The 17,116-nt window shown below is 39.1% G+C and overlaps 1 protein-coding gene across 11 annotated transcripts in view; it reads right to left on the bottom strand.

The window, feature by feature from the left end:
- Positions 1-17,116, bottom strand: part of CLYBL (citramalyl-CoA lyase) — a 261,550-nt gene that overhangs the window by 40,804 nt on the left and 203,630 nt on the right. For all 11 annotated transcript variants that reach the window (XM_015075987.3, XM_053217506.1, XM_053217496.1 and 8 more), the window contains exons 3-5: positions 6,355-6,543; positions 2,059-2,160; positions 258-351 (exon numbers count right to left, since the gene is read on the bottom strand). In XM_015075987.3, the coding sequence (XP_014931473.1) occupies positions 258-351; positions 2,059-2,160; positions 6,355-6,543 (385 nt within the window). The remainder of the gene's footprint in view (positions 1-257; positions 352-2,058; positions 2,161-6,354; positions 6,544-17,116) is intronic.

Genomic DNA, 17,116 nt, shown 5'->3' with positions numbered 1-17,116 from the left:
TACATGAACAGAAGTAATAATGTAGTGTTCTGGAAGCAGGACAGCTATGAGGGGCCCTAAATTATCAGAAAGTATTGCCCATTCAGCTGAACAACCATTGTCATGGTTGGTAAATATATATTGTCATGTAAATGTCCATTCATGAAGGGGCAAAGAAAAAATACATCCATCCATACACACACGCACGCACACACACATGCACGCACACATGCATGCACACATAGAGACTGAAAAAGAGAGAGAGAGAAATGTGATACCTATGCTGGCTCGAAAGTCTTCTCCTCCAAAAACAACAGCATCTAGAAAAAGACCCACTTGAGGTCCGGTCTTTAGTGCTTCTTCACACACGGTCTGTGAAGGAAAAGACAGAACCAAATCTCACAGAAGTGAACAGTTTGGAGAGAAGCAGCCTGATGTATTTAAGTGACAGAAAGATCCAACTCTTCACACAGTTTGGCTGAAAGCAAACTAGCAGCCCTAAAAATGTAGTCCAAATTCACTTCTTTTCAAAGGCATTTAATATTGTCAAGATAAGTATGTTGTATAGATTTGCTTTGCTTAATGGACCGTAGGAATATAGTTATAAATGTATTTTAATATAATATTCAAATCGTAGTTCATCTAATTTCTAGAGAAACTTTGAATTAACTCATTTTGATTGTACTATAAATTATTTCTGCTTTTCCAAAATTCATTCTTGCTTTAAGAGACTCTCAAACAATAAACATAAAACATAACAAGAATTTTTAAATCAAATTCACTGGATTATTTGCATTAGGATCAGGATTTCTTAGTAAATGGCCTCAGGACTAAAGACATACAAAAATCTACAATTCCAGAGGGGAAAATAAAAATGCAACAAGACATCCAAGTGTATTAATTAGCAACTTCCATATTTCTATGTGAAAATAAAGATTAATAACATTTGTCATAGCTGGAACTGAATTAACAAAGGTGGAGATTCAGCATGTGGGTGGGGAAGACATGAAAATGGGGTGAGCACACTGTTGATTAATTTCAGAGGCTGTAAGTGCTCTAAGTACACTATGGCATATAATGGTACAACAGAGTTTAGAATTCAATCATTGTATGAATCTAGTTGCATCTAAGGGATATGCTTTGATTGTATCTCAGAACTGTGGGGCAAGCTGGAAGAATCTGTGGTCAGTGGTGTAAACACGCTGATCATGAGGCTGGAAGCGGCTCCCAAGCATGTGCCCCCTGGCCCTCCTGCAAGGTCCAGTAGGTCTCAAAGTTTCCTCTCAGAGCGTTTACTCCCATATTATCTAAGGCAGTTCAACTATCTTTTTTCTTTGTTTTTAGGGACTTCTTCCCTCCTGCCCTCTGAAACGGGGTGCTACATTGATGTTAACAAGTCAGGTGAAATGGGAGGCATATTTTGGAAAACGGTTTAAATGATCAGTGATATAAGGGAGGAAACAAGGTAGCCATGAAATTGTTAAGGCAAATTGTTTAAGGCAGCTTAAACAATGCTGGAAAACCCCTGGCTCAGCTAATCTTCCTGAATGTATACTGGGAAATTCTTTATGTTCTAATGTGGCAAACTGAAATAATATACTACAACTTACTGGTGTATACTAACCTACAAATAGCAATCTTATATACTAGACATTATGGCTAACGTTGCTACAAAGAGGCCAGAAAATTTCCCAATAGAAGGCAGTTGTATACAAAAGAATAATTGAAAGTTAATTCATAAGGGCAACAAAATACATTTTCATGTACATTTTAACTATAAATATAGTAATTCAAAGCATATGTTTATATATGTTTATTTAATTAAAATAAGAATATATAGACATTTCATTTAAATATTTAGGTCTGGGAAGTTTTCCCTTGCTACTTGACCAATCTCTTTGTCTTCTAAGATGCTCACAGCCTGATTTTGGATTATTATAGGCAATAAATGGTGCTCAAGGTTTACTTTGCTTTAAAAATATTTCTAGAAAAATAGTTTAAGTAGATGTCAAGAGAACAGAAGTTCTCTTTAGGTAGTAAATAAAATACTAACTTATTAGTCACATTATGTTTTCTTACCTTAAAATTGAGCAAACCCATTGCAGTTTCCACAAAAGGGATTAAATTCATAGGTTGTTCAAGTTTTCGGCCTTTTAAGTAGAACGAAAATTTGTCTGAAAACTAAAACCAAAAGTGTCATAGGTGATTAGTAGGGGAAAAAAATGTACAATCACTAAAATGTTAGTCACAAAAGTAGTATTCAAGTCTTTGGCCTAAGGAAGTAATATCCCAGCTTATTTCGTACACAAAAAAAGAATTAAAACAGAACAAAACAAAACAAAACAAAAACAGGAGGAAAGACCAAAGGAAAAGGTAACAAAGTTCCCACCAAACTGAATAGTAAAACTTCAAGCATTCTAATTTTTTCCCCCCTAAAGGAGTAATTTGAGGCCTAGGAGTTAGAAGTGGAAAGAGAGATTCTGGAGTTTAAATGCTTTTCTTAAAAACATATTTGCTTAAGACCTCTAGCCTTCACTTCGTTAAATGCAAATGGTAGGCCCCCAAAACAGCAAAGTGTTGCTCTACCTGCCTTTCTGTTTTTGTTTTGGACCAGCACTGACATCAGTGTAACTGTTCAGCAGCCTTCTGCGTGGCACCCACATTATTCATTATAGCACCATTATCCTTTGTTCAGAAGGTTTTTCTTCATAATTTTTTAGCTTACCTAGGAAGACCTTAAAAAGGAAGTTTAATTCTTTGAAGACCAAAGCTCGCCAATTTTTTCCATGAGACCAGTTCACAGCTAGCTCTGTGCTGCCAGTGGGGTAGCCCAAATTCCAAAATCTATCATCTGGAAACATACAAAAGCTCTTGCACAGATCTCCACCACCACCACCACCCCCCCTTTCAAAAGGAAAAAAAAAAACCCACCACACTCTAAATTGTAAATCTATTATGTCTATCTAGATCTAATAAGATGTGGGGAGATAAAAAAAAACACACACACAGGTATGACAAAGATATTTTTGTAAATAAAGATGAAAACATATATATCCATTTTAAATTTAAGGAATATTCAGCCATTAATGGATATCAAAGGAAAAGGGAATTTTAATCATCTCTCCATTCAGTCTCAGTTGGGTAAATCATATCTAAGAGATTTGCATAAATATAAACCATCAAAGACTTTTCATCTTCAAAGGGGGTTTCAAGACCCTATAAGCTTTGTACTGTAATCATCGGAGGTCACCACCCTGCAGGAATAGGGCTGCTATGGCAACATAAAAAAACTAATGCTTAAGGCTTAGCATAATATTCTGACTAATAGAAAGGAAACTCATTTTAAAAGCTGGCAGCCTATTTACCAGAAGCAGGATTAGAGGTGTTATTTCCCCTTTTAGCTGCCCCCTCCTTGCTTGTGCAGCACCCCCCCCTCTAAAAAATCTAATCACTGGGATCTTTAAAAAGCTTTTGAGCAATTTGCAGTAACTTTACAATTAGGCTAAAATAAATCACAGCTTTCAGTAATGAAGAATTATTCCCAGTTGCTCCACGGCTCCTCCCCTCCTCAGACACCATCATCGTCACCTCCTTAGTAACTTTTCAAGGGAAGGAATAACTCAACCAAAATAGCAAGAAAGAGGGCTACAATTGAAGGAGACAAAATGGATAATATTCCGTGTAAATGAAAAGAAAACATAATTTATGTCACATTTAAGCTAGAAAATGGGTAATGAAATATTAGTGGTTCTGGGGTTATATATGCACTGGAGGAACTTTTTTCCTCATAAAAAAAAAAAAAGAAGAAGAATAAACTTGCAACATTACTTGCCCCATTCTTTGTGATCACAGTTATAACTACGAAAATCATAAAGTTTAAAACTAGTTAAATACTTTATGTTTCCTGTTCTTACAAAAAAATCTCTAATGCTTTTTTTGTTTTTAAGCCAATAGGGGCATTTGAACATTAAATATTCTAGCCCATTCTCCTTCTCCTCCTCCCCTTCTTTCTTAAAAAATTGCATTAAGTACTGACACAAAAGGTAACTAGTGGAGAAGTTTCAATTAATTTTTTCAAAAGGAGACGATTAAATGTTTCCGGCCTGGTAAAGTGTTCATTTCAGTGAGGTGGAGGGGAAGGGGGAGGGGGGTGGAGGAAAAGAAGGGGAAAAAATCACAAAGAGATTGGGGAGGAGATGAAGTAGCAGGGCTCAGCAATTCTTTCAATTCCAGTGCACACCCAATAGTGTGTTGGAAGAATGCACACTGTTCGGGATTTGTGGGAGAATTGTCCCGCGACAAAGGAGGCAGAGTCACGCTTGTTATAGTCCAATAAGCCGTGCCAGTCAAACAAGAACCCACACTAGCGACAAAAGACCAGCAAGAGATTCTCACACAAAAGAAAACAAGGAAGCCCATCTTTCAGTTGTGCATCAGGCTTTGGGTTTTATGCTTCACATAAATACAAACGGAGAGGAAAAAATAAACAGCCCAAAAGACTTCTGTTAACTAGAAATCCTATTTCTATCCAAGGATTTAAAACAGCGAACAGGAGCTGTAGCTGAAGGCTGGGGTGGGTCCTCGTCTCTTAAATGAAGGGTAATAACGGTGATAAACAGGCATTAACTATGAAACCAAAAGGGAACAGTGGCTTCAGATTCCGTTTCAATCCATTTAAGACATGTTCAAATGGGGTAGGAGGCCTCAGAGAGTGTAACCTACTATAACCAGTATCTCTCAGCTTCTGAGGGGTGACCTTGGAGAGAAGAACTCCAGCTTAGACAGTAAATAAGGGTCCTTGAACGTGGGTCTTCAAGAAGACTCCAACACGGAGCTGTCCAACAGAAACCGAATGGCAGCTACATATGTAATTCTAAATTTTCTAGTAGCTACATTGAAAGAGTAAAACGAAACAGGTGAATGTGGTTTTAATAATGTCTGTTCAACCTGGGGCGCCTGGATGGCTTGGTCTGGTGTAGCGTGCAACTCTTGATCTCAGGGTTGTGAGTTCAAGCCCCATGATGGGTGTAGAGAATACTTAAAAAAAAAAAAACTTTATTCTTTATTTTTATTTATTCATTTTTTTTTTGTAGCCTGCTTTTCCTTTTCTTTTCAAATTTTTATTTAAATTCTAGTTAGTTAACATATGATGTAATATGGGTTTCAGGAGTAAAACAAAAAAAAATCTTAAAGAAAATAATGTTTATTACCCAATCAATCTGACATATAGTCATTTCAACATGTGATCAATATAAAAATTATTGAGATAATTTACAGTCTTTTGGGGGGAGAGGGCTCCTAAGTCTTCAAAATCCCGTGTGTATTTCACACTTATAGCACATCTCAATTTGGACTTGCCACATTTCAAGCGCTCAGTAGCCACACGTGGCAGGTGGCTATAGCATTGGAAAGTATAGATATAGATCCAAGGCATCTACGTGCATTAGAAAAGGGAATGGTTTCCTCAGGTGTTACAACTATTCATTGTATTGCTGTATTTGCAACCACAATCTTAGAGATAATCCCAGATGTGGCTTTAAAATCACCACTGTCCACATGCCCTTACCAAGCTTCCAGCACTGATGAGTCACAGCCTGTCTGCCCTGGAGGGGCACAATGGACAGTTATTTTATTCAGCAGAGATCTGCAAAATCATAGCAACTCCTAAATAAAATCTAGCCTCCCCCTACTTTAACAATTAAAACAATCATAGTATAATTAGGCCCATTTCAAAGTTTTCTTAAGTAATTTGACATGCCAGGTTTTTATTGGCTGAAAAGTCTGTCGTGAAACACAAACACACCTGTCAGCAATTTAAAAAAGGACGAACTGGAGAGCTGTTCAGGAAATAATATCTGTGCTAATTAAAACCACTAGTTAAAAGCTTCCTGTTTATTCCTCTAGTTGCCCTCAGGAGTGACCTTTCCCTCTCCTTCTCTAGGGTCATTTTTTCATTCGTGGCTAATGTGCTTTCGCTGTGTATGAAGACTTCAAATGAACCTGGGTAACAGCCATTTATTTCCCTGCTCTTTCAGGTGGAGGTTAGGGCCTGGCTGGGTGTGAGGTGTGATCCAATTCTCAGGCAAAAGCTAGTTTCCAAAGACTGAGGAGGCTGTCCTGTCCAACCCGCAAATCTGAGTAGGGTGCAGAAGCATCATCCCAAGAGCGGAGTTGTTCCTCTGAACACGCTGGGTAAAGCCAGGCTCCCCTTGTGTGAAGGCAATAGTCTCTTGCACTCCCCTCTTTTCCTCAGCTCCCTTTTTCTCTGTTCCGTGTACGTGTTTTCAAAATCTGCAGCACCCAAATCCTTCCTTTCTGCTACTCCTTCATAGCTGCTCCTGAGTCTTTAATTAAAGCAAAGCATTAGCTACTCACCCACTGGATTTCTTCAGGACCTTCGACCTTTGGCAGCATCAGGCTAGAAGGAAGGACCCGGGATTGCAGGAGGATCTCCAGGTCTTCTTCGGCCAGACCGCTGGACACCGAGTTGACCCTCACACACTTTTCAGTTGGGCCCAGATCAAAGTCTTCAAGAGTTTTTACTATTCTCGATCGAGCTTCATTCTGTAAGTGTCGATAAAATGTATCTCTTAAGTTTATTTATCACTGAGAGGAAACACAGTCCTACTGACCATGAGTCTGCTATATGGATTCAGAGTCTGAGCACCATGATTGTATCTACACATTTCCTGTCTAGCACATAAATGGTATTGGAAGCAAGTTGTCCGATCTGACAGACAAGTGATTGATTTCCAGACTTCATTCAAGATGACTATAACAGAGATGACAGCCACCGTAATGCATACTGGTGCACTTTTTTTTGTTTTTTAGAGATTTATTTATTTTTGAGAGAGTGCAAGCGGGAAAGGGGCAGAGAAGGGTGTGGGGACAAAAGATCCAAAGCAGGCTCTGCACTGACAGCAGCAAGCTTGACACAGGGCTTGAACCCATGAGCTGTGAGATCATGACCTGAGCTGAAGTTGGACGCTTAACTGACTAGCCACCCAAGCGCTCTTGGTGCACTTCTAAATAATACTGTCCTCTTTCTCATTAGCATTTCTTCCCAACTTGAAAGGTGAAATAATTAATACATAACATTTATTGAGCATTTACTAAGCTTAGGCATGGTTCAGTTTTCTACCTGCATTTTCTCGTTTAATAAATATTAAGGAACTACATAACATTTGGATAATTGTAGTCTCATCTGTTGGCATAGTCACATTAGGGAAAAAATAAGGATTTGTTTTCCTCTTTCCATATGCATCATGTTTTTAACTCAAAATTTTTTTGCAACTGAGTTGAATTTTGACATTCAATTAAGAAGGCACTTATAGGAAAATGACATTCCACAGTACAAAAAAGCTCCAGCTTATTCAGATGTAAGGCAATAATATCACCAAGAAATCCCCTCATGAAGTGGAAGACAAATACATTTTTTTGAGTTGACAGTCTATACTCCATAGTTAGGAAAAGCTGAAAGGTTGAAGCCTGTTTCAGTGTATCAATTGTCCTTAGAAAAACTGTATGAAACCAAACATGTTATTTATTGCCTTTGAGTTCGGGTGTTGAAGGTGGGGAAGGGGGTGGGGAGAGAAAGGAGCACATTGAGGGGCTGGGGGTTGGAGTTAAGAGAAAGAAAGCACTTGGGGTCATTACTTCCTGCCAATTTCAGTTTCAAAAACAAATTCCTCCAACTTGCCAACAGCCCTCAACAAATTCTCATTGTCAGAATGAACACTTATCAAAAGTAGTTTCATTTGGGAAGGGTTTTTATGATACTAATAAAACTTTAAAGCTTCTCACTGCTGATGAATGTGGTTAAAAAAAAAGTCTTAACAATATACAGCCATTTGAACAGCAATACTTATCTGGGAAAATAGCAAACCAAAGTGGAGACAAAAAAAAAAAAAGAATTATTAGAGGCAATATTGGGTCTAAGTCTAATCAACAAGACAAGCCAGGACAGTAGATTTAAAGCAGACGGATGTAGGTCTATGACCGAGTAAGAGGAGGGAAGGCTTCCAAATGTGGTCTGAGTTAAACAGTGTGAGGAAACAGTGGCTTAGAGTTGTCAGGTCAGTTGGAAACAGAGTACGGAGACCAGTTTAGGACAGCTCTGTGGAGCCCTGATTTACAGAGCCCTGACTGCTGATAATTAGGCCAAGCGTAGACAAAAGCAAGAGAGCTCACACTAGCTAAAGTGAGGGATGATGGAGCCAACAGTGGCCTGGTTCCACATCATGCCTTTGGCTGTTCCACAGCTATAAAACTCATCCACTTGCCCCCCCATGCCTTGTTCCATTCATTAAATAGGAAGTCCTGTTCATTTAACAGGAAAATGCTGCAGGTGAAGAGCGGAAGTGAGCTCAGCATCATGGTTCTAAGGACATCTTGAGCTGTCGGGAGAAATGCCTTCAGCTCTTTGGCAGTGTGTGTGTGTTTAGATCCATGGCCTCAGAGAACCTAAAATGTGTTATGCTCCATGTAGCCTGAACAGCTACAAACTCAGGATTGCTGCAGCTTGTAAATATTTCAATTTCCAGGGTTTCTTTCAATAGCAGGTTGGGCTTCTAAAGTGCCTACTGGGACCAAGTGAATGGAAAATGGAAGGGAACTAACTAGATCATTTAGCCTGAAATGCATTTAAAAATGTGAGTTACTTGAATCATCATCCACACTCTCTACTTCAATCTGCATGTGTGCTCAAGGTGACGGAAGCCTGGCAACATCAACTTCCTAAACTGTTCATGTAGGTGTCAAATAAAATCTGACCTCTAAGCTGTTTTGTTGTTTCATTTGGATTAGAAGGAGACTGTTTGTTCAAAGCTCGTGTGCTAAACCTGTTCATGATTTTTATCTAAAGTCAGATTGCCATGGTTTCAGCACATTCTGGTTTACTTAGTAAAATTCAACCCTTGTGAAATTGGCTGCAAATGAAATACCTAATTCCAATTTTAGGCATAATCTGATTAGTACTTTTCACATTATAATAATGAATAGTGAATAGTCAGCATTTTATTAGACTTTTTTTTTTTTTTTTTTTTTTGGCTCAGAATTAAGACAAGCGCTTTCCACTTCAGCATTCTGTACCTTTCCAGAAAAAGATGATAGCTTTGGAGGTATATTGCCACACAACATCCTTATTAACAGGCTGTTGCTTGTTGTAATTTACATAAACTGAGTGTGCATCCCTCTGCTATGTATCCCAAAATATCCAACAACCTCACTGAATTTATACCAACCAACAAGTATGTTGATTTTTTTTTTCTTTTTGGTGCTTTAATGGTGAAATATGTTACTGTGCTAGCAAACACACCCATGCCATCTGCTGGGTGAGAGGAAGGCAGTTTCTAAGAACAATTAAGTTTAGTTCTGGGTGCTCAGTTAGAGAGAGCCACAGTCCACCCAGTTGTGAAAAGAAAGAAATTTTGTTCATTCTGTTCTCTCCCTCCTTCTCTCTCTCCCCTTGATACCAATCTCTTTCTGTTACAGCTCTCTCCTTTGCATCACCTCGCTCCCCTCACACTTTGGTTCTCTTTTTCTTTGCCTGCTATTTGGCCCTGACCATCCTTCCAATTTCCATCTCATTGGGGGGATTAGTAAGATACGGCCTGGCAGACACCACCTTCTCAGAAGGTGATTTGCTGACATGATTGGGAGGTAATGTTCCCTGGCAAAAAAGAAGGAAGAGGAAATTAAAGTAAAAAGAGGCCACTCAAAAAAGACCTTTTTTTTTTTGCGGGGAAGGGTGTCTTACATTCTGGTAGCAAAATGGGTTGTTCAAAATGAGGCTGAGAAGGAACTGCATTCTAAATGCAGTAGTGTTAACACTATGGAATGGCCTTGGTATGATTTTTCTTAATGTAGGATGAACTTGTTCCTCTAAAATCTGAAAACCTGGAGGAAAAAAAAACAGAATAAGGAATGGAATTAAAGCCTTTATCAACAGTTACATCAGATCTTTGCAGAGACTAATTACCATAGTGTGTTCTGTAGTATGTGATTCCAGAAGTGGACTCCACAGAGGTCACAAAGAAAGTAGGCACAGATCAGAATTTTCATCGGCCCCTGTTCTAAATAAAAAGTGGTGTCACCAAACTTCCCACATTCAATCGATATTTCGTGCCATGGGCTGCTCAGTGCAGTGGACCAGTGGCTAATAAACTTGTCCTTATACATAAGCCACCGTATTATGTGACTCTGTCTGGGCCAGGAACCAAGGCGTGCTATGATTTCAGAGACTCGGTTCTTATCACCTGGGGAAGAGACACGCTCCAGTGACGTAAGAAAGCGGATAAATCAACCATCGCCAAGACCTGCAGACTCCAAAATTAAAGGAGAAAATATGCGTGCAGTTGGTTCAATTGGCACCCATTAAAGCTAATAACTAATCATCCTCGCAAGTTTCTAGCTCAGAATGATCAAATCTGCAAAGAAAACAACATCCGTCCACTTTTACACTCCAGTGGAAGAGGTGGTCCCTCGCGGCAGGGCGGCACAGTCTCGCCATCTGGAGAATAAATCGAGTGTGAAGTACAGTATAGTTTGGGACCAAGCTCCGTGGCGGCAGCTCAGCAGTCAGTTCATTAGTTCCAAACTTCCAGGGATTAGAGCGGCATCAATTCTACTGTCGGATAGGAAGAGACAGACAGGATACGAGATTCAAGGAGGATTGTGACAACCAGGAGGAGCCCCTTGGGTTTATTTATAAAACTACAAAGTATAAACATACCCAAATAAGTGCCTTAAATAATGGCATTATCACAGTTTCATAACATCTGAATTAACACCTTTCCCTTTTCCATCCCCCACTCAAACCTTGTATGTTAATGTATAGTCGTTTTCAGAGGAAATCACAAAGATGACCCTTGATGCAACAGGAGCTGTGAGAAAGCTGTGCTGCCAAACCCAGATTTGGGAATTAAGAAATACGAAGAAATAGAAAGAAATACTTTCTAGATTCCAGGGAGACATATAACCTTTGTGATTTTGAAAAATGTGCAATTAATATTTCATTATTTAATTGTACAAAAGGCACACTGCCGTGCCACATATTCAAAAACACTAGTGAATTCTATCTTTTCTGAATCTGTCCATATGATTTCCATTTTATCTAAATTGTAAAATAATGCCACAGGCATGGAGTGAAACAAACTTTGGGCCTTGATATCACTAGGTACATGAAAAATTTTTTGAAAATTTTGAGGTTTGGTTTAAAATACAAATTCAGAGTGAACTTTCCATTTAAGGATCTCCTTTTTCATATAACTTCTATTATATATTTATATATACATATTTTTAATGTTTATTTATTTTTTAGAGACAGAGACAGACACCATGTGAGCAAAGGAGGGGCAGAGAGAGAGGAAGACACAGAATCCGAAGCAGGCTCCGGGCTCTGAGCTGTCAGCACAGAGCCCGATATGGGGCTTGAACCCACAAACCGTGAGACCATGACCTGAGCCAAAGTCAGAAGCTTAACCAACTGAGCCACCCAGGTGCCCCTATACATTTATACTTTTAAAAAGGAAGTGCTTCTGACTAAAACAGGTCATTAGTAAACTATGTTATTGTATTTTTCTTACAAATACATAAAAATTTATTATGATCACAGAGCCTGTTGTAGTGACTGCATTGGACAAAAGGCAAAGAAATTCTCATTAATTAGTACAACCTGGGTAGCATTTCTTTAGGAAGGTGATAGTGTTTTCTATCCCATTGTTTTTTCCACATGAAAAAGAAATCTTGGTTTGCTTATTTTTGAAAAAAAGAAAATCTACAACAATACTGAATATACCATGAAATAACTGGTTTAAAATTTCATTCACTGACAACACCAAAGGCAGGGGTAACAAAAAAAAAAAACAGGCAAATTTGACTTCATGAAAATTAAAAAATATTTGTACATCAAGAGACACTTGATATAAACAGAGAAAAAAGGCAATGCACAGAAGGGGAGAAAATATTTGCAAATCATATAACTGATAAAGGATCAATATCTAGAATATATACAGATCTCCTAAAACTCAACAACAACAAAAATCAACACAATTCAAAAAGTGGTCAAAGGAGTTGAATAGACATTTTTCCAAAGAAGATATACAAATGGCCAATAAGCTCACGAAAAAAATGCTCAACACCATGGATAATTAGGGAAATGCAAATCAAAACTACAATAAAATACCACTTCATACCCATTAGGATGGCTACTAGAAAAAAAAAAAAAACAAACAGAAAAAAACAAGTGTTGGTGAGGATGTGGATAAATTGGAACCCTAGTGTGCTTTCGGTGGGAATGTAAATGGTACAGCCTCTATAGAAAACAGTATGGCCGTTCCTCAAAAAATTAAAAATAGAATTACCATATGATCCAACAATTCCATTTCTGGGTATATATCCCAAAGCACTGAAGGCAGGGTCTTAAAGAGATTATTTGTACACCTATGTGTACAGCAGCATTCTTAATTGCTAAAATATGGAAGCAAGCTAAATGTCCATTGACAAGAGAATGGATAAGCAAAATGTGGTGTGCATATACACACACAATGGAATATTATTCCACTTTAAAAACAGGGGAAATTCTGACATACGCTACAATATGGATGAACCTTGAGGACACTAGGGTAAGTGAAATAAGCCAGTCACAGAAAGACAACTACTATGTGATTCCATTTAAATGAGGTACTTAGTCAGAAAATAGAATAGTGGTTGCCAGGTGCTGGGGGGAGGAGGGAATGGGAGTTGGTGTTTAATGAGTACAGGGTTTCAGTTTTACAAGATGAAAAGAGTTATAGGGATGGACGGTGGTAATGGTTGCACAACAATGTGAATGCATAACAACTGAATAGTACACTTAAAAATGGTTAAGATGGTAAATTTTGTTATGTATACTACTACCACAATAAAAAAAAGTGAAAAATTTTTCACTCATTGACTTATCCCACAGATTATTACAATTGTAGGCACTCTGTTTATTCTGAAAATATAGATTTTGGTAGAACAAAGTCTCTGATGTGTTAATTATGAAAGATGCATTAAAACACAAGTTTAGGAGGGGCTCCTGACTGGCTTAGTTGGTAGAATATGAAGTTCTTCATTTCAGGGTCATGAGTTTGAGACCCACGTTATTTTGAAGGTCTCTGAACAATTAAAAATATTTTTTAAAATATTGAAACAATGGCTTTAAGTCATACAGGCCTACACGTTTGTCAAAATTCAAAGAACGAACTAAGTTTATTTACTTTAAGAGAGAATGTACGCGTGCATGAGGGAGGGGGCAGAGAGAGAGAGGGAGAGACAGAGAATCCCAAGCAGGCTTGTGCTGCCAGCATGGAGCCCGATGAAGGGCTCAAACTCATGAACCGTGAGATCATGACCTGAGCTGAAACCAAGAGTTGGACACTTAACTGACTGAATCCCCCAGGTGCCCCTCATGTAATTTATTGAATATTGTACTGAAAGTGAAAAACAGTGGTTGTGTGGGAGAGAGTGCCAAATCCTAACCACTAGACCACCAGGGAACACCTAACAGTGGTTGTATGGTACAAATGGTGGTCAGTGTATTTATTGGTTGTTTACCTGGGCTCATGTAGCTGACTGGGAGCTGAGGCACCCTGCTGCTGCCCAGTATTATGAAAGAGGATCTTTTTTCTTTTTTAATGTTTATCTTTGAGAGAGAGAGAGAGAGAGCGAGCATGAGCTGGGGAGAGGTAGAGAGAGAGGGAGACAGAGGAGATGAAGCAGGCTCCTGGCTGACAGCAGATAGCCCGATGCAGGGTTTAAACTCACCAACAGTGAGATCATGACCTGAGCCAAAGTTGGACGGATAATTAACTGACTGAGCCACTCAGGCATTCCCATGACAGAGGATCTTACTGCCTATTGCTGGCACAGGGAAGATCCAAATTCAAAATTTAAAGTGCAGTTGCTACTGAAGGTGTATCACTTTTGCACCATTGTAAAGTAGAAAAATCCTAAATCGAACCATCATAAGTTGGAGACCATCTGTATTAGACTATTTCCACAATAAAATGTTAAAAACTAGTTAATGACTTATACTATATGATTTCACTCATATGTAGAAGTTAAGAAACAAATTAACAAAAAGAGAGACAAAAAGCAGACTTTTTTAACTACTTTATTTTTTATTATTTTATTATTTTTAAAATTTTACATCCAAGTTAGTTAACATATAGTGCAACAATGATTTCAGTAGATTCCTTAATGCCCCTTACCCATTTAGACCATCCCCTCTCCCACAACCCCTCCAGTACCCTCTGTTTGTTCTCCATATTTAAGGGTCTCTTATGTTTTGTCCCTCTCCCTGTCTTTATATTATTTTTGCTTCCCTTCCCTTGTGTTAATCTGTTCTGTGTCTTACAGTCCTCATGAGTGAAGTCACATGATATTTGTCTTTCTCTGACAGACTAATTTCACTTAGCATAATACCCCCTAGTTCCATCCACATAGTTGCAAATGGCCAGATTTTATTTTATTTTATTTTTTGATTGCCAAGTAGTACTCCATTGTGTATATATACCACATCTTCTTTACCCATTCATCCACTGATGGACATTTGGGCTCTTTCCATACTTTGGCTATTGGCGGTAGTGCTGCTATAAACATTGGGGTGCATGTGCCCCTTCCAAACAGCATACCTGTATCCCTTGGATAAATACCTAGTAGTGCAATTTCTGGGTCGTAGGGTAGTTCTATTTTTAATTTTTTGAGGAACCTCCATACTGTTTCCCAGAGTGGTTGCATCAGTTTGCATTCCCACCAGCAGTGCCAAAGAGATCCTCTTTCTCCGCATCCTCGTAAACATCTGTTGTTGTCTATGTTAATGTTAGCCATTCTGACAGGTGTGAGGTGGTATCTCAGTGTGGTTTTGATTTGTATTTCCCTGACGATGAGTGATGTTGAGCATTTTGTCATGTGTCGGTTGGAAAAAGCAGACTCTTAAATACAGAGAACAAACTGGCGGTTGCCTGAAGGGAGGTAGATGGTGAAGCCAGATAAAGAGGATCAAGAAAGAGTCCATTTTGATAAGCACTGAGTAATGTAATATATAGAATTGAATCATTGGGGTGCCTGGGTTGCTTACTTGGTTGAGTGTCCAACTTCAGCTCAGGTCATGATCTCATGGTTTGTGAGTCTGAGCCCTGAGTCAGGCTCTGTGCTGACAGTGTGGAGCCTGCTTGAGATTGTCTTGCCCTCTCTCTCTGTCCCTCCCCTGCTTGCTGTCTCTCAAAATAAATAAAAATAAACTAAAAATATATATATATTTTTATCATCCCCAAAAGAAACTCCATACTCTTCAGCAGTTACTCCCAGATTCCCCCAACCTTCCCAGCTCTAGGCAACCATGAATCTACCTTGTTTCTCTGTAGATTTGCTTATTCTGGGCATTTTATGTGAATGGAATCATGCAATATGTGATCTTTTGAGACTAGTTTCCTTGCCTAGTACAATGTTTCAAGGTTCATCATATTGTAGCATGTATCAGTACTTCCTTATTGCCAAATAATATTCCATTGTATGGATATACCACTTAGAATGTATCTATTATCAGTTCATGAACATTTGGTTTTGGCTTTTGGCTATTAGGAGAAATGCTGCTATGAACATTCATGTACAAGTTTTTGTGTGGTTATCTGTTTTCATTTCTCTTGGGTACATGCCTAGGAGATAGGAGAACTACTGGATTATAAGGCAACTCTATCTATGTCTAATCTTCTGAGGAACTAGTAACTATTTCCGAAGTGGCTGTGTCAATTTACATTCCAATCAGAAGTATATGAAGGTTCCAATTGCTCTATATCCTTACCAACACTTGTTATGGTCTTTTAAAAAATTAATTAATTAAAGATGTTTATTTCTTTTTGAGAAAAGAGTCAGTGAGCGGGGGAGGGACAGAGAGCTCCCATCCAAAGTGGGCTCTGTGCTGACAGCAGAAAGCCTGATGTAGGGCTTGAACCTACAAACCATGAGATCATGACCTGAGCTGAAGTCAGATGCTTAACTAAGCCACCCAGGCACCCCTATGATCTTTCTAAAAAAAATGTTTATTTATTTATTTTGAGAGAGAGAGCATGAGTGGGAGAGGTGCAGAGAGAGAGGAAGGAAGAGAGAGAATCCCAAGCATGCTGTCAGAACAGAGCCTGATGTGGGGCTCAAACTCAAACCATGAGATCATGACCTGAGCAGAAATCAGGAGTCGGATGCCCAATGGACTAAGCCACCCAGGCACCCCTGGTAGTGTGGCTTTGAGGTACACTTTGCACACAACTTTAAAAAAAGATTTTTTTTTACATTTTATTTTCGAGAGACAGAGCACTAGCAGGGGAGGGGCAGAGAGAGAGGAAGACCCAGAATCCGAGGCAGGCTCCAGGCTCTGAGCCATCAGCACAGAGCCCAACGCGGGGCTCAAACTCAGAAACTGTGAGATCATCACCTGAGCCAAAGTCGGATGCCCAACTGACTGAGCCCCCCAGGCGACCCTGCACACAACTTTTTAAAAAGACAATTTACCTACTAAAGGCATGTGTTGCCTTTCTCCTTGTGAATAACAACTGCCATGCTCAGATTTGTCTGTGGAGCTGTGGAGTCTTCCCACTCTTACTATTTTCGTTGTTCTCACTCATCACTTGGTCTCACAGCCTCAGAGGGGCAGTGTCATAATTTCTGTTTTCTAGCAGGGCAGCAGAGGCACCAGGAGCCATGAGACTGGCTCTAGGCAGGACAATCTGTGAGTGGAGGAACAGGGTGCTTCGACATGCTTTCTCCTAAGGGGGCCACTACCCATGTCTACGTGATGCAAAGGATCCAGAGGAAATCTGAACGACATCATCACTCAGGTGTTTTATGTACTTAAGGCCAACCAAACATCTAGATACTTGAAAACATTTAGATAACTGATAGGATTTGTCCTCTTCTTTAAGATTGTTTGTGATTCTGAAAAGAAAATTTCCTGAATGCTATCCCCAGATTCTATCTGATGTCTCTGGTCTGGTACATTTAAAACTTTTTAACCAGTAGGAGAGGGATCAATCAAATGCTATCTACTGTGCTGGGTGCTGGGAACAGGTGAGGAGGGATAGGGAAAGGTATATAAATAACTTTATATTGATATATAAAT

This window comes from Acinonyx jubatus, chromosome A1, assembly GCF_027475565.1.
Source record: "Acinonyx jubatus isolate Ajub_Pintada_27869175 chromosome A1, VMU_Ajub_asm_v1.0, whole genome shotgun sequence".
In the NCBI taxonomy this organism is placed as follows: Eukaryota; Metazoa; Chordata; class Mammalia; order Carnivora; family Felidae; genus Acinonyx; species Acinonyx jubatus.
Note: the sequence above shows the minus strand (reverse complement) of the source record. Positions and strands in the feature narration are given on the sequence as shown.